Genomic DNA, 27,512 nt, shown 5'->3' on the forward strand with positions numbered 1-27,512 from the left:
AAGGTGACTGGCTCGTAGTTGATTTCCGAGAGTGTTTCTTGTTGTCAATTTTGATTAATTTTCACTGACATTGATACAACGTTTTATATTAGAGTGATTTTGTATATTTATGATGAAATAAGAAATATTGGATGTATTTTAGCTGATATTTATATCCACTGAAAACGCATGACATTGATCTGCTGTAAGAGGATTCGGCAAACAGGCTGGGACCTCAGCAGAGTGGGTGGAAATAGCGAGAGCTCTGTCAAATGTCTTGGAACTAACTACTAATTCAGTTCCCGGACGTGAAATGACATAACAAATTTTATTGGATAGATGGTTGCCAAATGAGAGACGGATTGACATGGTTCTGTTTCAGTTACGTTATTGTTGTGGACGCTTGTACTTAATCGTTTTCCGACACCCGGGAACGTAATGCAAACGAAATTAGAACAACACGTTACATTCCCGTTACGTACGCAAATCTTAAACTCTCTAATAAGATCAACAATGCAAACTCATTAGGCATGAAGTCAGTTGCCTTCAATGTCTCTGTCAAGTTCAAGTCTGCATAATAATAATAATAATAATAATAATAATCAAATTTTATTGCATCCTTAGAAATTACAATATTTCTTTTGGTAAAAAGCAATAAATATATCCATGCATATGTTTATGAAAATAGCAGGCTGTCTTGCATTTTAACATTTCATCACATTTGTTATCACAAAGGTCACTTTCGCATTGGGTACATGATTTAAAAAATATGTACATGTATGTCCTTTTTATGCACTATTGTGGCATCATTTTGTGTTATAGTGTCACAAACCTTTGAAAGAAAGTTAACTTTTTGTTTTCATGAAGAAGAATACAAAGCTGGACTAATAAAAAGTTAGCAAAGTCGTACCTATTAAACTTTAATAGGCAGCTAGTAATCGTTATAGCTATTAGAAGGAAACCAAATGGGCCTCCTGTGGCTATAAAAAGTCTGCTGAGGTCTGTGTCATGGGTCAGTCGGATGGATATCCTTTGACTGTGAATTCAAAGCACTGACATAAGAGAAAAATATTTCAAATTGAGTTAAAAGTATCATAACTACTAAAACATCTAGTTCTTATTCAATTTAGCCAGAATTTAAGGCTTGTGCCATAGTGTTGTACAATACATATATGTACGTTAGTGTGCATTGAGTTGTGATCGTAGGTGGGTGGTTGTAAAGCTGTATTCCAATTCCATCCTCAATGCATGTAAACATTAACAGTATCATTGTTCTAACGAATACCAGATCTCAATTTCTTTCACCTCAGCCTGCTTGAAAATAATTACAATTTACATATTAAGGAGCTTCTGGGTAAAATAAATAATACATCAACCATAACCACACCATTAATTGTACCATGAACAAATAACTATTTTTGTAGACAGCGGAATTGGTAGAAGAAAAAATAAAATTATAATTTTTGAGTGGTTTAGTCAGTGGTAACACGATTTGGTTGGCCTGCTAAAACCATGATTTACTAAACGTTGTGCAAAGGTAATATCTTTAGAGCTTACATTATAGGTTTATAATAGGCTTGTTACCTTGTTTATAATATACAGCATTTTATCAAAGCCCAGTGGCTTGTGGCAAAAACATTGTATTCTTTTCTGATAAACCCTTGAGCGAATGCTCATTGGACTGAGCCTTGACGTGGCCAGACCATAACAATTGATGTGATCAAGGGAACTGTTCGAGATCATTTGTAAACATTATGAGCCTATCTTTGGCTTTGGTTCATCTACAACCCTAAAATGCATACTCTTCTGTTAATTGGTAAGAGAAGCAAAAGTTTGTCAGTGATAAAATACATTTTACAAGCCTACATTTCCCCCCCACCAAAATTGCACGCATTATATGTATTTCTTTTGTTGATTTTACACTAAAGGGACCTAATTTCTCATTGGCTACATGTTTTGAATAGAATATTTATACAGTTTGATTTTTGGGAAAGGTGACAAAAGTTCACTTTGGTGTTTTAAGGTAGCGGGACTATTATTTGCATACTTGTTTTCATCTTCTAATTGTGACTAAACGACTACAAATAGACCCAGGAAAGTATATATTTTTAGAAGACTTCAAGCTTTTCAAAGATGTGTTTGCCATGCCCATATCTGCATTCTATGACGCGTTACTCAATCAAAGGTGAAAAATTACTTTTTCTGTAAAAAAAATAATTACGCATTTATGCCGGTGATAAGAAGTATTTTTTTCACTTTTCCTAGTTGTTCAATAGTCTGGTAAATTGAATGTGTCTGGTCAGTTTTATTCAAGAAACGCGTTTTAAAAAATAGTGTGCTGAATTTCAATTACTGTTTTAGTCGCATTGCCCCCTACTCAAACCACAACTCGTTGGTAAATAATCGATGAAATAGTTTGTCTGGACACATTCAAGTTCCTCTCACTGTCACCTTAAAGCTGTGAAAATTTGATGTTAATCCGACGACAATAAGTATACGTTATTTTTTGTTAAAGACCTTGTATTTTGAAAAACATAAACTCCTAGAAAACGTCCATGAAGTAACAGCAAAGATTTTCAAGCTTGTTTATCGGCACAATCAATTTGTTTTCCCATTAAGGTCTGTTTTAACATGTGTAGGGGCATCCAAATGTGTAAGGCTATTGGAAACCAAAAAATAAAGGAATGGGATAGCTATAATTCGATAAAATCGGCAGATGAAAACACCAAAATCAATGATTTTTTCAGTGGCTGTGTGACCTTGTGTCTGACACATTCATATGCAAATGACTAATCTGTGAAACAAACAGAGGCGGAGACAAACCACTCAAATGTTTGGAAACACTCATTAGTTGCGTTCACGCACAGCTCCTTAGCACGGGCTAAGAGGTCAAATTCCTTAGCCTGCGCTAAGAAAACGTGCGTGAACGCTTAGCACGGGCTAAGGAATGCTAAGTACGGGTTAAATCTGATCCGAATTTAAGACGCGGTCTAGACCTTAGCACGGGCTAACGAAGTATGCGCGAACGCTTAGCTCAGGGCTAAGCGCCCTCTGAGGCGACCTTTGGGTGTGAAAATTGTTCCATGTTCGTATAACGACAATATTCCACCAGTCATTACTCCGCGCTCGCTTCCACACTAAACGGGTCACTGTAGTAGAGCGTACAGCAGCTCCAATCGTAGACAAAATAAATTTGGTTCGCTGTCTACGACATGCAGTAATAAAACTCTGTATTCTGTTACGACCGTTGTATACTGTTTATGTGCATCCAAATAAGTTGGGTCCGTCTTCTCTCGCGTTCCTGTGCACGTCGCTTCAAAATTAGAACGAAACATGCCAGCAGCAGAAATAGAACCTTGCGCGTGTGATCCTTTTTCGTTCGTAAATAGCGGATTACCAAAGGTCACCGACTAATGGCACCCCTTAGCCTGTGCGTGGACGCAATTGGGTCTAGCCGAAACGCAAATATGCTAGATAAGCCTAAATCAGCTTAAATCTTAGCCCGTACTTCGTGTAACGTGAACACAACTATTGTGTGTCAGATAGCTACTGATAACACATCCTAACATTGCTTTGTCTTGAGTTTATCTTTGAAACTTATAGGCACACAGATTAAACCTGTGTTGTTGATTTTGGAAAACACTACTGTTGCTGTCATGCTCCCCTTCAGAAAATCTACATTTTAACTAACTTACATGACATTCTATGTTATGTTGACTTTATCACATGAAAGTTTATAGTGCATTTCATCAATTAATAAATAAATGTAATCGTAATTTTCAACACAAATAATAGTCTCGCTACCTTAAGTGTTATCGATAATAACACATGCGCTGATAATATCGCAGTTATAATATAGTAACTGTGTACACATATATTTAGGAATCTCACCAGCCTAAGGGAACATTCTTACTTCCAGAGCATTATTTTAAACTCATAGGTTATCTGAGGTTACTCTAAGTGCCAAAGTAAGGCCGTCCTAGTCATAGTGAATTAGAGTCCTGGTCATCTACCGTGGCGTAGAACCGAATATATAATTTTGATGTCATTCAAAATTTACAAATTAAAGTCATCATCACTTATTACAAGTTTAAGTTCAGATCAGAAATTATTTTCTGTGAGCTATGGCGAGCATCTATTTGACTGACCTCACATATTAGTATCGGATATGAGTTTCACCTTATAATTGTTATGCCTGCAGCTATAGTTCTCTATTATGTTTTGAAAATAAAGGTTTCAATCCATAATTAGGTTTCAAGCAAGGACATTCATTATTGATATTAATGTCACTCCTCTCATAAACTGCAGATTAAACCTTGAGATTTTCTCTAACTTTGCAACGAAAATTGTAAAAATATATCAATTTAAATTAAAAATTTAACCTATAGTTTTTCTACATTTGTATATGCACTTCTAAGTTCTCGTTAAGCCTAGCTATAGTCTTATATTGTAGCCAGTTTGCTTATAGTCATTGGAGTTGACTGTTTGATTTAGTGGGTAGCGTATTGGTCCTGCATACTGATGGTTTTGTTTGAATTTTTTGCTTGAATAGTAGTTCTGACTGTTGTTATAACAAATTTGTTTTAACAGTCAATGTATCCCTTGGGGATCCACTTACGAGGCCTACAACACAGTGTTTACAGTTTCCCTTGCTGATTACAGTATTAATAGTGCATGAGCTTACGTAAATTACGAAGATTTTTCTATGGTTAAAATAAGTGACATTTCAATGATTTTGTACACAACAAATGCAAGTTTTGGTACAATGCACTTCTATCTTTTAGTAGAGCAAACACGGTATATACATTTGTAAAAACATCAAAATAAAGAACACTTTTTTTTTCACCAGATGGTATTTTATAATAAGCATGTTCACTGTAGGTAACAGACATCATCAGACACACTATGTATGCTAAGGTCATGGAAGAGTTCATGTATGACAACTATGTTGTCAAAAGTATTAATGGAAATTTCAGAAATGCTTCATAGATTAATTTTGTTGTAGCTGAATGTTAGTGTGTGATACCATGCATAGTCAAGTTCATTCAACTTATGGACACCGGTAACTATAGCAAACGTGTCCAATTTAAAAGCATTACATATTCTACCTATTTCAGGGTTTGCGCTGGTGTCTCGGCAAGACGAGTCCCACTTACAAAATTTTAAGGAATTGAAATTTGACCCTGGATAACTTTATTAGAGATTGGACCTCAGCTTGCCTGAAAAACTTGGTCCCTCTACAATAATTGGAGTCCGGGAAGCAAAATATGGGGTTAACACAATCCCTGTATTTTATTTTCATAGAAAACAATACAAATATAAATTTAGAAATGTGCAATATATTCATTTGGTCGTGATTAAATAATTTTAGTGGTGGAAGAAAAAATAAAATAATAAAATAAAACAGTCTAGTCCATAAAACATGCAGTATTGTTTTTGTGGCAAATTTTGTACAAGTACTTGCAACAGTACTTTCAGAGCTATCAGATAAATTGGCACTCAATATTGTTTACTCAAAATGCTGATACCACTTGCTATATTGGTTCGTGCTTACCCAAGTACTCTGTTCACTTTATTTAGACTGCTTAAAATTCTTCAGACAGTATCAAATTGGTTAAAGAACACTTTAAAAATAAAAACAATGGAATACTTGAATGAAGTTATTACACAAATAATGAGCTTGATTAATATGGAAATTTATAAAAATAATTACCTTGAAAACCCTTCAAATCCAGTGAATATACTTTATTGGCTACTAATATATCGCATTGATTTGCATGTTTTGATTGGTCAATTTGTTTCCAAGCATCATTTAAAATTAATCAACATTAATTTTTTTTATGTTATTACATGTACTGGTAACAGGGAAATGTGATTCTAACGTAGACTTGCTTGCAGTCTGTTGCGATTCCGATGAAAAATTCTTGAAAAATAAATATAAATTGCGTAAACGTCAATGCGAAAGTCGTGTAACCCGCAAAATGTAATGTGAGGGCGCTTACACTGATGGCAAGTCTGTTGGGATTTCGCGGTCACATGACTTTCGCGCTCACTCCTCGTTTACACAATTTTTATTTATTTTTGAAGAATTTTTCATCTGGAATTGCAACAGACTGCAAGCAAGTCCCAGTCTTGAGCATCATACAAACATTTACATTCCATATGGGTTATGTAATTTCAATAAGATTAACAAAACATATCAGTATTTCATACATGTGTATACAATAATGTTGAGCTTAGTTATTAATCAAAATTAATGCTCTTCCAGACATCATTCTTGGTAGGTTTGTATTTTAATAGTTTCTTTTCTAGTATCATGAATATTTGGGATAAAAAAGAAAACTTTTATTTTCCGTAATATCTCCCTGTTACCAAATATAGATGCTCAGTGATATAGGTAAAATCTGGTTCCCGGTCACAACACCTGGTATACACTGTGACTGTGGTCGACTACAAATATATGCATTTTTTGAAAGTCTGTATCATTTACAATGAATCATCTTGTAAATGGCTAATCTCTTAGTTTATCCGTCAATGTATATAATTATCTACATCACTGGGCACCACATATCATACTTTTATGTATTTTCTATAATTCTAAAATGGGTTCCTCATAGGTTACTATCTTAATCAAAACTGAAAAAAAAATAGTTGCGCTGTTTTATTAATTTACGGAAGGCATTCAAAAGATTAAAGATCCATTCTCTTAGTGAATCCATCAATGTATATAATTATCTATATCACTAGGTGACATAAATCATATTTTTATGTGTTTTCTATAATTTCTCTTGTTAGTTTTTGATCAGATAGACGTATATTTCTCCATGGGGGACTATCTTAATCAAAACTGCAAAAAAAAAAGTTACACGGTTTGAATCAGAGGCAGAAGTTGAATCAAGCGAAGAATGAAAGTCAATGGGCTAGCAAGACGAAAGAATCAATCCATACCTCTTATGCAAATTAGTCACATGATATGTGGTCATTTTGCTTGGTATAGACACATGGGTACTTGAGACCTTGTGTCTATGAACGGACAGGGCTTGAAAATTGGGACAGACACTACTAATTCTAAGCCAAACTTGTCTACTAGAAATTTTCAAAAAATTAAAAAATGTCCCTCCACTAATATACCAAAATAAGTTGGTTATTTCCATGTATTCACAATTGTTTACATGGCTTCAAGTTCAAAACCACTAATGAACTACGCAACATTATCATTCTGCCACTAGCTTTTGAAATTGGGAGATAACTCAGACTCTCAAGCATTTTTATTGATTTCCAAATCTGACAGACCTGCACTCATTTTCTGATCCCGGATAGAGGCTATATTTTGACAAAACAAATGCCATAAGAAGAATTTAGCTTCAAGTTTTACTTTTAGTATAGCATGAAACTTAAAACTCAACTTGCTCCTAAAATAGAAACAAGTCCAGGACAAATGAACACCATGAGAAATGTTTCAGTTTGTCTTGAATTCCTCAAGATATTTGTCAAAGAACTCTTGTTGGTGATAACTCCCCATGCCACTGTCTGTTATTTATATATCAAATTATCCATTACGGTTGACATTTGACACAATGTCAATAACTTTAGGCAACTTACAGCACCCATATGAGTAACTTAATTCAAGTCGTGATAAAAACTACATTCAAATTAGAGTTAAGATGATACTTTATTAGGCTTAGGAGAAAAATGTTTGTGTACTAGTAACCTGATCTTTTAGTTTGTAAGACCTAGCGTAAATCTTAGGTACTCAGATGAAAGTTTTACTTCAAGCAGATGCATTTTATTTTATTTTATTTAATCTTTATTTAAACTTTATAGTTAAAATACCTAATTTTATGAAAGTCGAGTATAAGAAAAGTATTACTGTAAAATACTTTAATTTTGCTTGCAACTAATTTTCGCTGAAGGAATGATTCAGTGATAATAAAATCCATTCAGACAACGCTGCGCATTGGTCGATATTCCAGTCTCTGTGCATACTTTAAGATATTCTCATAATAACCTTATATTATTATTAGATACCTGGCTATACACTATTTTTTATATATGAATATTTACAATACATCATTAGATACAAGAAAAATATATATTTTTATATTTTTTTTTTAAATTAAATTTAAGGACATATATATTAAGCCGTTGCACTGTGACGTCATATGTTTTCATCTTTGCCAACCAGACCTTCACATGCTCATAATCTGTTGCGATAACGTTCCCCATAAGTTGTTTTATTACCAGGAACAGTTACATGTATAGTGAGTAACAACAGCAGTGAATAACGACATTATTTTAAAGTGAAAACGGCCTGCACACATTCATGCAGAGCGTAAACACAGGTGATGGCCTATAGGAGGACATGGTTCAATTTAAAGTAACCTTTGACATCTAGTCACTTATTCTGTATCTTCAGGATTAAAAAATTTATCAATGAGATGTACAAAAATTAAAACCCTGAAATTAAAGTGTTATATATGCATTAATCGGTTTTACTTTCATTGCTGTAATTTCTCTCTAGGTAACTGTGTTGGTATTAATCCAGTGTTTGTGAAGATGCATGTATACATAAGTTCAATTTGTAACCAGATCTTGTAATCACTGTAATTTGAGTTCCATATAGAATTAACATTTCATTTGACATATACTTTGCATTATTTACATCAGATATTTTTGAGCTTCAATTAAAAAAAAATATCATGAAAACATAGTGTAAACTGCTTTAATTTTGCTACAGACGAATATTGCAAGTCAGTAAAAAATATGAAATTTTGTAGTAACGAAAATTTCTTACGAAGTGTTTGACTTTTGGGAAATTTGATTTTAATTTAAAAAAAAAATATCATGAAAACATAGTGTAAACCGCTATCATTTTGCTGGAGATAAATATTGTAAATCAGTAAAAAACATGACATTTTGTAGTAATGAAAATTTCTCACGAAGTGTCTGACTTTTAGGAAAATTGATATTAATTTAAAAAAAAAATATCCTGAAAACATAGTGCAAACAGCTAAAATTTAGCAAGAGACGAATATTGCAAGTCGGAAAATTTCTCACGAAGTGTCTGACTTGGTTTTCATGAATGAATCCCTTAAAATTCCTAAATCAAGAAAATTCCTAGTAGGGAAAATTAAATGGTAGCTTAGTAACTGTACTTGTATTGCGTTAAGTGTATCAAACAAAATCTGTTGAACCACTATAAATTGTTGCCTTAGGATGTTCTGATGCTCTGTTTTAATATGCAAGTAAATACTTGGCTAATTTTCGCTGGGTTTAAATTTTGCTGATTTACCATTTCAGGCATATTCAGTGGGTTTTAAATTCACAGTTTTATCATTTAAATAGTGTGTTCTATGCTAAATTTTACATATTCACTGGATTTTAATTTAGTGCATTTTCCATTCAGTGAAATAAGCAAAATTAAAACTCAGTGAATAATTAACCCATTTACAGTAGTTAGCAGTAGAATTTTAATCCGTGCCTGAAACCCACTTGAAACATATTAGTTCATGTATATGGTACGGTTTTAGACACTTTAAAAGGTGACTGACTTAATTTCTAATGCCACATTTTTTCCGTATTACATCATTCACAGTCTGCGCTAGTCACTGCACATACCACAGTAGGGCTGGTTGATAAGTCATGTGACCCCAGACTGTGTGGCCATGTTAACATCTTAAACACCATTTATTTGATGGTATAATTAACCAGGTTGATGCAGCAAGGGGAATAGTACACAATACACAGTCAAAACATGGCATACTTAGCATTGTTGCACGCATGTTTACCTATCTATCATTCTACAAGCATTGTGTCTTTTATGGTTATTGTCAAATGCCTTTCTTACTTTATTTTGCTTTTTAAAAGTGATAACAAAATATTCAGTAATTTTTATCAATAATAAAAAATATCGTCCGGTCCATAAATTTTTACAAAACAGCCATATATTTCCTATTTTGATATAATACTAATTACAGAATATTTACGTGACAGATTAAATCATACTGAAAAGATTCTAAGTAAACAGCGTAGACAATGATGTGTCATGATTGCATCCTGCACTCCCAGGGATTGAAATCTTCCCCTTTACTTCCAATACTCTCATCTTTGTAAATTTAACAATTTTCCCTGTATTTGATATTCAGTGTAGACTGTATCTTGTAGATTATGCTACCAACATACCAACATGTACAGAGGCTTCTCATTGCAACCTCAATTTTCCCCAAGTGACTCAAATATTCCACATTTGAAAGGAAGTAATTACAATTTTGTTTTCCATTGTTTATTTTTCTTCATTCATTGAATAAGTATAGTGGTTATAAATAGATCAAAATAAAAATTAATATTTCATATTTTATACATGGAATGTTACCGGTACTGTATTTTCTTTATTAGAAGAACATACAAAACAAACAATAAATTATTGTATGTTGATTCATTATTTTGACATATCTTTGTTATATACATAAAAAGTTCACACACTACAAACAGAAATCACTTGTAGGTAAAATTTGTTAAATAGGTAATAACAGTATATAATATGAGTAGTGTTTCAGAAATGGCTAAAATCCTGAAAATATATTTGAAGTGCAATAAATTGAACCAACCATCTCAGTAAACTGAAAACCTCTGTAAACAGAAAATACCTCTGTATACTGATGAAAACACCTCTGTATATTGAACACTTTAGTAAAATTAAATCTCTGTAAATACTGCATTTAATCATCATTATTGTAAAGCAGACTATTGTAAATGAAATATGAACTAACTTATATAAACTAAATGCCATTATAAACTTTGTAACCTTTGTACATTTTACTTCATTGTACCCCAAACACTACTGTAAACCACACTTTTTTCACTGGATACAATTTACTGTAACCAGTGTTATGCATATACATGTACATTGTAAATACTATACATCTGTGATATTGATATTTCTGATTCATATGTTTATGTTTGTATTTTAGGTGGTAAGGACCATCGTGGAGGACCAATTCTATCAATACCTATTGTGTCTGATCCTTCAGAATTTTCACCACAGGACTTTGCCACATGTATCGCCTACCTAGCCAAAATACCAAGGTAAATCAATTAAATTACATGTTACACAATGTAGAATCAGGCTATAGTTAAGTTGTGCTTGTAGAGTGTTGTAGATATCTGCATTCTTGTCTGTTGCAGACGATATCAAACACGAAGATGGGATCTTTTGAAATTTTTCAGAAAATTAATGCTTTTTTTAAAAGGTGACCTGTAAAGCTGTTGTCTTCACAGGTGTGTGCTGTTTCCCTCACAGCCAGTCAGTAGTTGTTTGCTGTTGCCCTCATAGCCAGGCAATATGTATATGCTGTTGCCCCCATAGCCAGGCAATATGTATATGTTGTTGTCCTCATAGCAAGGCAATAGGTGTATGCTGTTGCCCTCAAAGCCAGGCAGTAGGTGTATGCTGTTGTCCTCATAGCCAGGCAATAGGTGTATGCTGTTGTCCTCATAGCCAGGCAATATGTATATGTTGTTGTCCTCATAGCCAGGCAATAGGTGTATGTTGTTGTCCTCATAGCCAGGCAATATGTATATGTTGTTGTCCTCATAGCCAGGCAATTGGTGTATGCTGTTGCCCCCATAGCCAGGCAATATGTATATGTTGTTGTCCTCATAGCCAGGCAATATGTATATGTTGTTGTCCTCATAGCCAGGCAATAGGTGTATGTTGTTGTCCTCATAGCCAGGCAATAGGTGTATGCTGTTGTCCTCATAACCAGACAGTAGGTATATGATGTTGCCCTCATAGCCTGGTATAGGTGTATGCTGTTGCCCTTATAGCCAGGCAATTGGTGTATGCTGATGCCTTTGCAGCCAGGCAATAGATGTATGCTGTTTGCCTCACAGCCAGACAGTAGGTGTATGCTGTTGCCCTCACAGCCAGGCAGTAGGTGTATTCTCTTGCCTCACAGCCAGGCAGTAGGTGTATGCTGTTTACCTTGCAGCCAGGCAGTAGGTATATGCTGTTGCCCTCATAGCCAGGCAATAGGTGTTTGCTGTTGCCCTCATAGCCAGGCAATAGGTGTATACTGTTTCTCTCACAGCCAGGCAATAGTTGTATGCTAATGCCCTAATAGACAGGCAATAGGTGTATGCAGTTGCCCTCATAGTTAGGCAATAGGTATATAATGCTTTCGCAGCCAGGCAATAAGTGTCTGCTGCTTCCCTCACACGAAGGTAATATGTGTATGTTGTTGCCCTCACAGCCAGGCAACATGTGTATACTGTTGCCCTCACAGCCAGGCAATATGTGTATACTGTTTGCCTCACAGCCAGGCAGTAGTTGTATGCTGTTTGCCTTGCAGCCAGGCAGTAGGTATATGCTGTTACCCTCATAGCCAGGCAATAGGTGTTTGCTGTTGCCCTCATAGCCCAGCAATAGGTGTATACTGTTTCTCTCACAGCCAGTCAGTAGTTGTATGCTGATGCCTTAATAGACAGACAATAGGTATATGCTGTTGCCCTCATAGCCAGGCAATAGGCGTTTGTTGTTGCTCTCATAGCCAGGCAATAGGTGTAAACTGTTTCCCTCACAGCCAGTCAGTAGTTGTATGCCGATGCCCTAATAGACAGGCAATAGGTGTATACTGTTTCCCTTACAGCCAGGCAGTAGGTATATGATGCCTTCGCAGCCAGGCAGTAGGTGTAGGCTGTTGCCTTCACAGCCAGGCAATAGGTATATGATGCCTTCGCAGCCAGGCATCAGGTACATCTATATGCTATTGTCCTAATGGCCAGTCAATAGGTGTACACTGTTGAATACAGCCTATAAAACAGACATGTTTATAGTGTATTTTGGGGAAAGATCTGCTGGAGATTTAACCACATGTAGTTTGTCACTGTAACACAAGTTGTAGAGTTAAAAGGCAATGTCCTGAATTGTGAAAAATAATCTGCTAATATTACAACTCATTCAAGCAAGATTAATTGCATGGGTCTTATACGAGGTACTTTGTTTTATAGTTATTCATGAAACATACCTTCCTTACATACCAGTATTTGGAAGCGTATGTTCTCCATGGCAACTAAAGTTGTATGTAAGTTTGTTTAATACACGGCATGCAATTCAAGAAGAAAGTACAATGTTTTGATTGTTATCCAAGGGCTGTGAACAAATTACACAAAACTCAAAAAGGTGTGAATGATGAGGTTTGAGATGGAACAGATCATGCTCCTGAGTTACAGTGATATAACAGTGTCCTGTCATGCAGCTTAGGTTTGCTCTATTTCTTAGAACAATTATTAATGAACAGATCACTGAGTTATAGTGATATAACAGTGTCTCATGCATTCAGCTTTAATTATTTCTCAGAGCAGCTATTGAATTGCACTCAGATATTTTTAGGTTCATATGCCATTTAACCGTTTCACCACTAGATTTTCTCACCTAAATTTGTCTGCATTTTGTTTCTTATATATCTCAATATTTCTGGAAATAAACCTGAATTTTGGAGCTAACAGTCAAAATTTGAGTAAATTTTCATTTTTTACTCAAAAGATTTGGCTATTTTTGTTCCAATCTTCTGAAGGAAAGTACAGACTATAAACAGGAGTACATCTGTAGTTTGTAAATTTGTGATAAAAAGAAGGATCATCTACTTGTGAATTGTGAAAAAATGTTCAACTGTGGTGCCAATCCTGTTATTTTTCTCAGCAGTAAGATGGGATCAGGACTTGAAATTAAAACCATTTCTTGGAAGCCTACTGGGCTGTCTAGTAGTCTCTAGTTTCTAGTTTTAAAAGCTGCAGTCTCAGGGTGATGTTGGGTAGTTCATCGAATAATAAAGTTCTATATAATATATTTTTCAGTGTTACCTTCAATAATGGGATGTAATCATTTATACAAATGAGCTAACATTATTGCTGCATGTGTCTATTTTATCACAATAGCCACAGGGCTAATAGCCATATGTGATAATGTTTGGTATGTTATTGGTGGTGAATAGCTGTTGTTATAAATTGTGACAAATATTAGTTACAAAAATGTCTGGAAGGTTGATCTAATAAGGAATGTAAATGAAATGATGTGTTGACCTCTAAATGTCTGCGAGTGGTACTGTAAAACCATTTATTTTCACTGATAATAAATTTAACTACTGTGGAATACTTTATTTTCGCTGGAATTAATTTTCGCTGAAAAGGCTTTTTGGGCGTTTTGTACATGGAATTTATTTTCACTGATTTTTTGATGAGTTTAATTTGAAATATAGGAAAAAAAGTATATTCGCTGGATTTTATTTTCACGGAAGCATCCTTTCAGCGAAAATACCAAAAATAAATTCCAAGCGAAAATAAAGTATTCTACAGTATTTTGATATTTTGAGTGTATTTACTGTGTTCATGAATTTGCCTGTGAAACAAATTCATTGTTATTTTATACATTCACATGAATTTAATTTAGCAAATTTACTCATTACTGAAATAACAAAATTGAAACCCAGTGAATGATTAATATATTTACAGTAGTAAGAAGCCACTGACTGGGCCCATGTGTCATATGTTAGATCATCATTTCTTATATCATATGGGATTCAATGACAAATTAAAGTTTTGTGTCTACTGAGCATTTGTGCAATATGGAAAAATATTACAATATTAACTCTTCAAAATTAAATTAACTATTGTTGAAAATATGCAATACTCATAATTTTCATAAAAGTATAAATGTTTTAAAAATATTTACCCTGATTTTCTCACTTCATTTAAATCCAGAATACGCTTTAGAGTTAATTAATTACCCCGGTAATACTGTTAACGTCATTAACCCCAAGTATTTATGGGTTCCCTTCATTGGCCACTGTACATGTACCACTATTCACCCGTTAACGTTTTGTTTTTGACTATCATTCGAAATTTATAAATAATTCTTATGTCTTCATAAAATTATATAAATGGAAAAATTCCTAAATGTGATAAATGTTTTCATTATAACCATGGAAACAAACACAAAAAAACAGATGAATGATTTTGCAATTTTCGACATTTCTGTGTTGTAATTGGCATGGACCCAATATTTGAAGAATGAAGAAAACATCATTTATTTTCCTGTTTACTAGCCACCACAGTGCACTGATATCAAGTGTCAAATGTCAATATTTCGATGTGTTCATTGTTTTTTGACTACTGTTATTTGAAATATTTGACTTCTAATATCATTTGCGTCTTTATTTGCATTTTTTAAATTATTTAAAAATGAATCAACACAAATTACTTGCGTTCTATATACATAATTGTAATCTGGGTGTTCTTTGCTTTTTTAAAAAAAAAAAAGATGGCTGACTGGCAGCCATTTTGTTTTTTGAAAATGTGGTATCTTATGCATGCTTTGTTAGTTTTAGTTCAAATTTGGTAAATACATTGTACATTTAGTAATGACTTTTACATATTTAAGTTTGATTCGATCTAATAATGTGTAAAATAGCCAACTTTTACTTTGTTGTTTGTACAATTGATCTCCCCATAAAGCAACAATGTAAAATCTTGAAAACATATTTATTGAGCAAAGTACTATGAAATAATTTATTTTCAAATAAGAAATTCAAGGCCACAGAGTGTGATTTTAATTTTGTGCAAAATAGTGTTACAGTTTCTTTTGTTCTCTTGGTGCATAGGTTTCATTGCTTTTCACATTGTGGATGATAATAGAAAACCCTAACATTTTTTTTTCCCAGCAGCATTTAAAAACTAAAGTAAATGGTTTCTATTGATCTAAACTGTATTGTAATGTTGCCAGCTCACAACTTTGCAATGCAATTGACAATCACTGTTCTGTTGCATTGACTGGTCACTGACTTTTCAGTGTAAAAATACAGAAAGTACATCGTATACCAATGGTCGGCGATCTCCAGTACAGGGCACTGGGTTCAGGGTTCGTCTCTGTTTTTTATCAGCCTTTTTGTATGCAACTGGATCAAACCTGCCTCGATTTACAGTACTTTCTCTTCTAATGCGACTTCATTTGGAATTTGTTTTCTGTCTTTGATAATTTATGTCACCAGCGATTTAGTAGTAAAAATTGGTATTGTGAGACTTGCTTTTTGTCACATTGTTGCCGCTAAGTAAGCACTCTGATTTTAGTGGCGCCACACCCCTGAACGCCTTAGTAACTCCTTGCCTACTTCCAATTGATTACTGTCTTTGTATTGCTATCAAAAGAAAATTAACTATCTGATCAATGCATTTCATTGTTTTAAATTTGAGCCAGAAGAGACTTGTAAAAGAAGCAATTTAACCATCACTGGTTAAATTTCAAGCATCACAGGCAAATGGCTAGTATCATGGGCGAATGTCCAAGCATCATGTTTTGGTATTCTGTAGTTTGATTTGCATCTACTCTATCATCTACCCTATCATTTATTTTCACTTCCTGTGAAACTCGTTATTATTCATATTTAATTAAATGTTCGCATGGAATTTAATTGCATGCAAAATTCCCTTTCACATAAATAATGAAAATAAGATTCGCATGATAATAAAGTATTTCATAGTTTCCAAAATGTTAAAAAGACTGATTTGTCTCTGATTTACCGGTATCATCAAATAGTAAACAGTATTATTATACAGAGTTTAATTTAATGAAAGTTTAATTGAACTATATCGGTAGTGCAATATTAGAAAAGTGTACCCAGGTGGTTTCACATCAGTTCACTATTTTTAAAACCAGTACATTTTCTTTAAAATTCCCTCCGCAATCCAAGATTTGTTTAATTCGGCATTACCTGCTATATGTAATAAAATAGTTTGAAAAACAAGCATGTTATTTCTTGCAAAAAAATTGTTGCTAAAACAGTGGAGATTATATTCATATATGTTCGGTGCCCAAAGTGACCCAACACATTAATGTACACATGAAACCTGAACAATTATCAAAATGTTTTTTATTTTTTCCCCCGAAAATTATGGTACATAATATAATCGGCATGCCATTTCTTCAAATAAGTTCTCATAAAAGTAGAGAGGAATTCATTCATGGGTGCCAATGTGACCCTGCGTCTTTATTCAAATTATAATTGTGGTGTGAGACCTATATACGTAAGTCCTGCTTTGTAGTGATGAAGTATTCTAATGTAGCAACAATTGTGCTGTCAAGTCATTTACAATGTGGTACATCACTTAAAAACATCCATTTTTGACTCCCATGTGCGAAGCACAAAATGGGAGTCTTTGCAGTTAGTGTGTCTGTATGTGTGTGTGTATGTGTGTATGTGTGTATGTGTGTATGTGTGTATGTGTGTATGTGTGTGTGTGTGTATGTGTGTCCGACTGTTCCACTGCTATCTCAAGAACCATACATCGGTTTTTGATGAAACTTGGTGCATAGATGCTCTGGGCCAATGCGCAGATTTGATTAGGTTTTGGTAAAAATCCATGCTCGTTAATTACCTAATTTGCATGATAATTAGCTAATTTTTAGCTGTTCTATGACTGTTCCACTGATATCTAAAGAACCACTCATTGGATTTTGATGAAACTTGGTACATAGATGCTCTGAACATATGCGCAGATTTGATTAATTTTTGGTAAAAATCCGTGCATATTAATTACCTAATTTGCATGATAATTAGCTATTTTTTAGTGGTTCCATGACTGTTCCACTGATATCTAAACAACCACTCATTGGATTTTGATGAAACTTGGTACATAGATGCTCTGAACTAATGCTAGGTTTTGATTAGTTTTTGGTAATAATCCGTGGACACTAATTACCTAATTTGCATAATGATTAGTCAATTTTCGGTTTTTCCACTGATATCTCAAGTACTAATCATCACATTTCAATGAAACTTGGTACATAGATGTCATACGACACTGCACAGACCTGATAGTTTTTATGGTAATATCAGTACATATTAATTACCTAATTTGCATAATTAATTAATTTTCAGCATTTGATATAAGTAGTTAGCATTACATTTCAATGAAACTTGGTACTTACATACTCAAGGACTATGCAGAGATTGATTGTTTTCGATAAATATTTGTGCATATTAATCACCTAATTTGCATAATTAGTTAATTTTCAGCTTTTCCACGGGTATCTCAAGTACTAATCATCGCATTTCAATGAAACTTGGTACATAGATCCTTTAGGACTATGCAGAGACCTGATTAGTTTTAGGGTAAATAATTGTGCATATTAATTACCTAATTTGCATAATTAATTTTCAGCTTTTCTACTGATATCTAAAGTACTAATCATCACATTTCCATGAATCTAGAATTATGCAGACCCAATTAGTTTCCGGTAAATATTTGTGCATATTAATCACCTAATTTGCATAATTAACCAACTTTCACACTGATATCTCAGGTACTATACATCACATATCAATGAATGTACATGGATGCTGTAGGACAATAGACAGACCTGAATAATTGCGGGTTAAAATCTGTACATATTAATTACCTAATTTGCATAATTAACCAATTTTAAGCTTTCACACTGATATCTAAAGTACCGTAAAAACTCCAAAATTTCGACCGGTTTTAAATAATTGGTGTTAGATATGTGACGTGTTTTTAGAGTCAAAATTAAGGTACATTTTCGGACGGTCGAATTTTTCAGAATAGAAATCAGCAAATGAAAAAATGGGGATGATAGTGTGCTTCATTAGTTTTTAAAAAATGCAATGTCCGTCAATTGACGTAAACTTCCTCATGTTTCACAGTAAAAGCAAAGGTCGTGGCCGAGTTGTAACTCAAAATCTAAACAAAGTCATCAATCAGTGAGTATTATGACATGCAAAACAAAACATCAAGACGCGGAGAAGAGGTCAGCACAAAACTAATAGGTCAAAAGACAAAGCTGTCTCGCACTACCTAGAAAAACTTGCGAATGTTCGAAGTACAGGTACCCATTGGACAAAAGATACATGGAAGTTTAGCAAACGATCTCCCCGACCCAGTGCAATGTATCCGGTTAGAATCAAAGCTCACGTGTCCCTCATTGCCAATCCCTCCGGGGAATGTGTAAGTGTTAATAAAATTACCAATATTACCTTATTTGAGGGACCAAATTCTGCCGTAAATTCGCCCTTGGATTAAAAAATAAAATGGGATTTAAGAAAATAAAATGGGACTTTTAAGGTGTATTTTGGCGTCATTTTTCGGACATTTCAATCAATCCTGCCGGCTAAAATAGAGTCTAAGTTTTACCGTAGTCATTGACGTTTGTCTATTCAAGAGTACACGTGTATGATTTTTATCGTGACTAGCCTAGCGTGAGCGGGTAAGCTTCCTTTCGAGAATGAGCTGTTATCACTGTGAACAATGTTAAATTATTCTTCAGATGACCAGTTTATTTTTTAAAAACAACTAATTTTTTTATTTAAAAAAAATCATGCCGTTTTCGCATCAAAATCCAAGCCAAAACATCGTACTACAACACCAATCTCTTCCGCATTGCGTTCAATAACATTAACATATTTAAATAAGCTATGGTAATTTGAACACGTTGGCATCATCCAGCTTTTTGATTGGTTAATTAGCGATTTGACCTATTTGACCTAAGAGAACATGGCGGATATCCTACAGCATCAAACGTTTATACGAGACCGGAATCATTCGCTTACGATGAAACTAAGTTGACTTTTATTTGTATTTCATAACCATTCAACAAATTTATTTTGTGTACATTATTATAATCACTACTGAGTACAGTAATAATCAACAATTCAGAAACGCAGCATGCCGAGATTTTTGTGTTCGTTTTTATTTCAAACTTCGTTTATTTAGAATATATTTTCGTTACCAATAAAATAAAAATCTCTCAGTCAATCAGAAACCCGGATTCATGCCTTCGAGGAAGGTCCCGTTTGAACGCTCACATCGTTTTTTTTTTTCGTTTGTGGGAAAACTAAAACTGGTCGCAATTTTCGAATAAGAATGAGTCGGCAATTTTTAGTGGAATCGAAAATTTGGAGGTAAATAAAACACCGAAACCCGGCAAATAAATAGGCGATCGAATTTTTAGAGGGGTCGAAATTTTGGAGTTTTCACGGTACTAATTATTCCATTTCAATGAAACTTAGTATAAAGATGCTCTAGGACAATGTACAAACCTAATTAGTTTGGGGTAAAAATCTGTTCATATTAATTCCCTAATAAGCATAATAATTCATAATTTTTTGGTTCTAATCACATTTCAATTAAACTTGGAGACATAGATTTTCTGTTACATTGCGCAGACCTCATTAGTTTTACACTCAAATCTGGTCATATTAATTTTTTGATTTGCATAATTAGTTTTCAGCTAAGTAATTTCGAATTATATTTAATGTGTCTCCAATACTCTCAGCACATGGGAGTTCTTTCTAAGCTTTCTTTGATTACAATAGCCATGCTGAGGTTTGACCTTTTGTATCACAAAACCACTTCGCAGACAGTGCAAGGCACAAAAACTCGCAGTAGCCCAAGGCACAGAGACCATGGATCGTTGTCCCAGGGCTTCCATTTCCCAAAATTAGAAGTTCAATTAAAAAATGTTCAAATGTTCTCTACTAATATACCAAAATATCAAAGTATTGGTTGTCCTACACAAAGTCAGTTTGTATTCAAAATTGTGTTCTTGGCTTTAAGTACCCAACCACTGATGGACTAACCAACATTATTCATTACTAGCTTTTTAAGTTTGTAGCCCACTCAGGCTCCCACAAATGTTTTTTTTTAATTTCGAGCCCTGCAGTGTGACATACAGGACAAGTGTCTTTTAGTACAAACGTTATAAACAGCTTCATCAGTAATCAGATACTTTGTTGCATTTAGGAATTACCAATTACTGATGTTATTCCACTTGATTGATCTTTGATGACATAATTTATGACATCAGGGCTACATGGTGTGACATAAAATAAACAAACCACACCATAAAGTACATGACATTTGTTGACCTGTGAGGCTTGCATACTCAATAAAGACACAAACACAGGTGTGACAGGTGTCCATAAGTGCAGACTGGAATTCATCACTATAAATGTACAGTGTACAACATAGCTGTATTCTGTCCACTCAGCTTATTAGTCCCCATTCGGACGTAGTTCGAAAACGGGGACTTGCCCTGTGTGCGTCCGTGCATCTGTGATCACCTGTATCTCGAACATGCATGGACTGATTAAGTTCAAACTTCACTCATACATCACTCATTATATGGGACATATGCACATGCATTTTTTTCATGATCCGATTAACGATAGCCGAATAGCGGCCATTTTAAGGCCGAAAATGCATCAAAATCACACATTTTCACCATTCCGGACCCGGATCTCAGTTATGCATGGACAGATTTTGTTCAAATTTGGTACATACATTAAACATAATAGGACCTTGATGCACGTCATTTTTTTTTTGGGATCAGGTTTGAAATGGCCTACTGGCGGCCATTTTGTTTTAAAGAATTCAGTTCTGGATCCGTATCTGAGACATGCTTGGATTGATAGAGTTCAAACTTCACACACACAGGGTACATCATGTCACAAATATGTATGTGCATTTGTTTCATGATCTCATTAACGATAGCCAAATGGCGGCCGCTTTAAGGCCGAAAATGCATTGAAATCGCACATTTTCACCATTCCGGACCAGGATCTCAGTTATGCATGGACGGATTTCATTCAAATTTGGTACATACATTAAACATAATAGAACCTTGATGCACGTCATTTTTTTTCTCGGATCAAGTTCGAAATGGCCGACTGGCGGCCATTTTGTTTTAAAGAATTCAGTTCTGGATCCGTATCCAAGACATGTCTGGATTGATCAAGTTCAAACTTCACACACACATGTTACATCATGTCACAAATAGATATGTGCATTTGTTTCATGATCCGCTTAACAATAGCTTAATGATGGCCATTTTAAGGCCGAAAATGCATCAAAATCACATATTTTCACAATTCCGAAACCGGATCTCAGTCATGCATGAATGGATTTTGTTCAGATTTAGTACAATGTGTTGTACATATGCAGGTGCATTTCGGTCATGATCTGCTTTGAATGTATATGTCACTCAAATATGAACGAAACAGGGACGTGTCATTGACAATGACTTGTTAAGTTAATATTTGCCTTTTTAATATCATATTCATTATTTGATTCTACTGAAATATTGAGCAGTAGGTGTTGAAACTCTAGGCTAATTCATTTTTTGGGGGGAATAAATGAACTGAATGAGACCAGAGTCAATCTGAATCATTAAATTTTGACTACATGTAGATCTCTGGGGTCTACTTGTAGTACTAACCAGGGCATAGTTCCTGCATTTATCAATGTTGAAGTTGTAAATATTATTGTCCATACAAATTACATAGAAATCAATAATCTCTTTCTGGAACGATTGATTCAGCTATATTACGAGTATGTAATATTTGTTTTGTACTGATTTATACTCATGAGTTATAGTCCAACAAGTGTGCATATACATGTACATAATCTGTCTGATCTGTACTCTTCAGTAATACATGTTTGTTCACCTGTACTGGTAGATGTGCATGATCCATCTGATCTGTACTTTGTGCTAATACCCCAACGTATGTTTGTTTGCCCGTCAGTGGAGATAAATACTTGTGCCATTGCATTCTATGTTTTACTTTGCATATCAATTAAAACTATTTCAGCGATTGTACCTTGTAAGGAATAGAATATTTCTTGCCCAGTGATTGGGACAAAGGAATGTTGTAAGCGAGAGATCCCATTGAACTTCATTTCAATGTTTGTTACTTTAGTTTGTATTATCAAATTCTTATTGTCAACTGTCCTCACACTATTTTTACAACAGAGTCTGTCTGTTTGTCTTGATACTAATGGTTTTTACTGTACCATATTTGCTCCATTGAAAGTGCATACCAAATAGAAGTGAATAAAAAACTAAAAACCACATTTGTTGTATACTGAACCATAAAAATAAGATATTTTGACCATAGAAACACTTCTATAATTTACATACCTTAAGTGTACTATGCTACTAATGAAAGCAAATACTGTAAACATTTCATAAAAGTGAAAATAAATTCATTTTGTTTATTTTTATGTGTATCACCTTTGTTGCATAATAAAAACTAAGAATTCACTCTGAATAATTTGACATACAATACCCATCTAAAACAGCCAGTTTTGTTGCTGCAGATAAATATCTTTTATTTTAATTTATTTAGTTTTATCTTAAGTTATGAAGGAAACAGCATGTTTAGCTTTGCATATTTATTGGGCTGCCTTTAATTTATCGCATATGGCTATCAGCTAAATAAATGAAAGTGAAACCCTTTTTGACATAGATAAATAAAAGTCTCATATAGTGTAAAGTGAAAAATAGTGTGCATTATATTTCACAGTCATTGTCGATGTCAACAAGTATTTAAAAGTGTGGATCTGAGCATGGTACAGTGGCCAACCCTGTTTACTTTGCACCAGGGAGGTTCTGGGATCGATTCCTGGAGCTGACTGTTCACTCAGCAGTATAAATCCGCAGTCTGCGCTACCTTCCAAGAAAATTAAATTTAGTTTAACCAAAAATTACATATGTTGTACACTGCACTATTAATTATTTCTATGCCCATAAAAACACTTCTGCAAAGTACATATACCTAAGCACACTGAAAATTACATTTATGTCAATCTAGTTAAAATTATAGAAAGTGCAAAATTAAGAGGTACATGTACCGTAAATTAGGATAAAACACAGTTGAATTTGGTATTGAATAACACCTGCATAACAGGCATATCTCCACAGTTAGACATGAAACAAAGCAGACATTTAACTGCTGAAGGCAATTATCAAACTTGTTCTGGGAGGATTCTGATATTGCAAAATTGGAGTCATATCCTTGAACTGTTTTTGATTGCTCCCTGCTTGTATTACAATAAATTACTTCTACAATAAAGTGTAATGCACAAGGCAAGCATTGTATGTATCAGTAATCGCATGTGTCCTACATGTGTTAGTGGTGTATGCTCTTACAGAAAGGCTATGGTTATGAAAAGTAATTATTAACACTTTGAGTGCCAAAGTTAATCATTCATAAAATAAAATGTTACAATTTTCACAGATTTGTTACCAAAATGTTGATCAAGAGCTGTATAGATAATAGAAAAATATGCGCATAGAGTTCAAGATGTTCAAAAAAATTATAGAAAAATATTTAAAAATAGACAAAATTGATCTCTCAACAATATTTAGACTAAAAGTACAAGACATATAACATGCACTGTTCAAAATACCAGGAATGTATAACATTATTAACATTTGTTTTTTATTAGGAAATACTATTCATCTGTAATCTTAAAATGCCAATGTTTTTAATAGGAAATAAGTGTTCAGTCATGGTTTTTAATTTTCACTATCAGTGTGCCCTCTGGAGGCCACAGTAAGAGAAACTTTACATTTTCTTTTTATGAGGAAAGTGCGCCCTCATTCAAAAAAAACTTTCCATTGTTTGAAAGTAATTGTTCATACAATGAGATTGGCTTGTCAGCTACATTTATACTACAAAGGTGTGAAATCATATAAAGTACTGTTTTTTTTTGTTTTTTTTTAGTGATGAAGCCAAATCACATGGTTTTACAATTCTCATTGATGCCCGTGGAAGTACTTGGAACAGTGTGAAGCCATTGCTCAGGATCCTTCAGGTAACTGTGTTTGTTGACTTGGTTCTAGGAGGTTATTTTAAGGCTACTTATTTGTTTTTTTAATCTTGACTACAATTGTGAGCTTTGTATTTTATACCTTGCAAAACAGCATAATGTCTGTTCTTGGTTGATTTTCTCATCATAACTTTATTTCTTTGGTTTTCAATAACTCGAACAATTTGTACAACTGGTATATTATAAAATTTGTGGTATATACTGGCAAGTGGTACCCATTGTGTGACTGTGTTCCACCCTATTTTCTGAACGGATGTAGTAATTTTCATGGCAAGGAACATATTACAATTGCTACAGTTGTTTAATAAATACAATATTTACACAGTCATGTATTTTGATATCACATTTATCACGTGTATGCTTTTTAGCTGTTTCACCAGCAGAAACTGACATTACAATTATTTGTGTGCACACATCCTGTCTGCCATGTTCTACCATTTGCACTTATCAACGCTGTTTCTTAAACGTGTGTTTCAGCTAGTTTTTATAACCATCAATGTTATATACACATTGGCATCATTTTAACTGAATGTGGGCTAGTTCTTACAACGATCTTCACACATCTAATCAGTAAAGATAACACATATCGGTGAATGCCTGAAACTATTGGTATATAGCAAAAACATTCAAATTGATTGTATTTCATTTCAAAAATTTCTTTCGTCATTAAACAAGTTATGTTCTGGCATTTTACTAGGTGACTACTGTCACAATCTCAATTTGCATTAAGGACTAATCAGATTTGCCTATCAGGGGTGTAATGTGGAAATTACTCCATGGCTTTTTGTTACTACTAGTGCATAATACAGGTAACAATAATCTGACTTTAAAGTTGCACTTGGATAATTCCTATAGCTTTATTGAGAGTATTTGAACCATTGTGGTAAATTGTTCTAAAAAGCTATAAGAAATACATGTAGTATATTAAGGTGCTAATTTTGTTTATATTTAAATTAATTATTCTCAAATTTAAATTTTCTGTAAAATAAGAATGTTTCTTCCACTGAACTGAGTAGATGCAATTTTATTTACAAGTATGAATTAGTTAATGTCTATGTTCTGGTAAATTTACTCAAAGACACATAGACTGAATATTTGCATGCATATTTAAGCCAATAGACCATTTTCCGTACACTTCGAGAATCACGCGTTATGCGTGAAATCGAAAGTAAAAACAGGACAAACAAAGGTCATAGCGTCGTAGTGGCGTCAAACATCGCGTGGGATTCGACAAACGCGAAAGTATTTTGGGGACATTTCCATGCTTAACAATGTGCTGTCCACATTTGATGATAGGCAATTTCAATTAGGTAAGGGTATTTGAGTTCAAAATCAAATCGTTCGATTTTTGCGGCAGACGTTCGATGCGCGTCTTTCATGCATCTCGCGAGATCTCGCAGTTGTACGGAAAATCACCAATTTGTGTTTGTATTTTCAGCAAGTACTCCCAGAAAAGATCTTTTTGGCTTGTATTGTCAAGCCTGAAGCATTCTGGGAAAAACAGAGAGCGGGCCAGAGTCTGAAAAAAGAAAAATCACAACTGGACTTTGAGGTAAGATTAAAGTGAGAAAAAATCAACTGATTCGGGATGCACATGTTTTTGTTTTGTCATAAACAATACATGTATTACATTTACCAGTACATATTTTAGTTAATCAAATGTACAATTTGTTGACAATGTTGCCATATTAGAAGGCTAGCAAGTGCATGCCGTTTGTCAGTTATACAGTGCTGGTTTGCACAAATGCCAACAAATGTTGTCACATTGCACTGGCTTTACCATAGCGAAGTACACAAGTTTGCATTGCTATGATTCCAGTGAGATCTTTATCATAGATCACAAGGTTATAAACATTGCAATTATCTCTGTAACTTTGATAGATTGTCAGGTGTGCTTTCTTTTAATGTGGTTGTCATCATATCTCTGAAAAAATATTTTTCCTCTTTAGGTATTGATGTTCTCGTCCGTTGCTAAACTTCATAAATACTGTTCTGCTGATCAGCTAACTCCACTTTTTGGTGGAACATTGCGTTACAACCATGCAGAATGGATTCAGAATAGACTGGTAAGTCCATGTCTTCTTACGCATTCTGTTCATTTAATAATAACTATCAGTTATCATAAATCATAATTATGAGAAAATTAAATGGCTGTTTTTGTAGAATAGCTATGGTTAGCCATTTTAGGCCAAAAGCTCTCTTAAAAAAAATGATGTAATAATATGTTTTTGTATTTCATTTTTTTATGAAACATCATTCTATCTGCATACTAGTATGTGTGAACAAGATATTGCGCCATCAATGACAAGCATACCCTCTTTTCTTTAGTTTCAAATAAATAAAAAAAAAAATGACTGACACACACGCACTGACCACAGATTTTTCAAAAATGAAAATAGTTGACTTTAGCATTGAAAGAATTCATAACATATGTCTTTATCAGGACTATGAGAAGTTTGTCAAAGATACAATCTCAATGTTGTCAAGACTGGACCAAGCTGAAATGGATATTGTCAACCAACTACAAGATCAGGAACCAATCAAACCAGAAGAGTTGCTATGGCAACACCAAAGACTGAAAGACAAAATTGTGACACAACCCAACTCTTTGATCATATCAGGCATGTTCTATGTTCATTTTGTCTTCAAAGATTCTTAACTCAAAACTAACTGCACTTTGTATTTTATCAGTTTATTCAAACAACCTTTTCTTGGGCTTTGTGTTTTATCTAGTCATTCTAGTGCAATCTAATTAAATTAATATCTGTGTTTTGGGCTATAAATTCATAAATTATTATTAATATGAATTGTTGAAATCTTTCAAAATATTGACATTCCAGGATGATTTCTTTCCC

General features: G+C 34.0%; 1 protein-coding gene across 1 annotated transcript in view; it reads left to right on the forward strand.

The window, feature by feature from the left end:
* LOC146729455 (triple functional domain protein-like) overlaps positions 1–27,512 on the forward strand; it is a 126,403-nt gene that overhangs the window by 23,884 nt on the left and 75,007 nt on the right. Inside the window, exons 4-8 of the mRNA XM_085495846.1 lie at positions 10,950–11,064; positions 24,552–24,642; positions 26,096–26,209; positions 26,607–26,723; positions 27,101–27,278. Coding sequence (XP_085351972.1) covers positions 10,950–11,064; positions 24,552–24,642; positions 26,096–26,209; positions 26,607–26,723; positions 27,101–27,278 — 615 coding nt within the window. The remainder of the gene's footprint in view (positions 1–10,949; positions 11,065–24,551; positions 24,643–26,095; positions 26,210–26,606; positions 26,724–27,100; positions 27,279–27,512) is intronic.

The sequence above is a fragment of the Saccoglossus kowalevskii genome, chromosome 22, assembly GCF_978046115.1.
Source record: "Saccoglossus kowalevskii chromosome 22, keSacKowa6.1, whole genome shotgun sequence".
NCBI classification, from domain to species: Eukaryota; Metazoa; Hemichordata; class Enteropneusta; family Harrimaniidae; genus Saccoglossus; species Saccoglossus kowalevskii.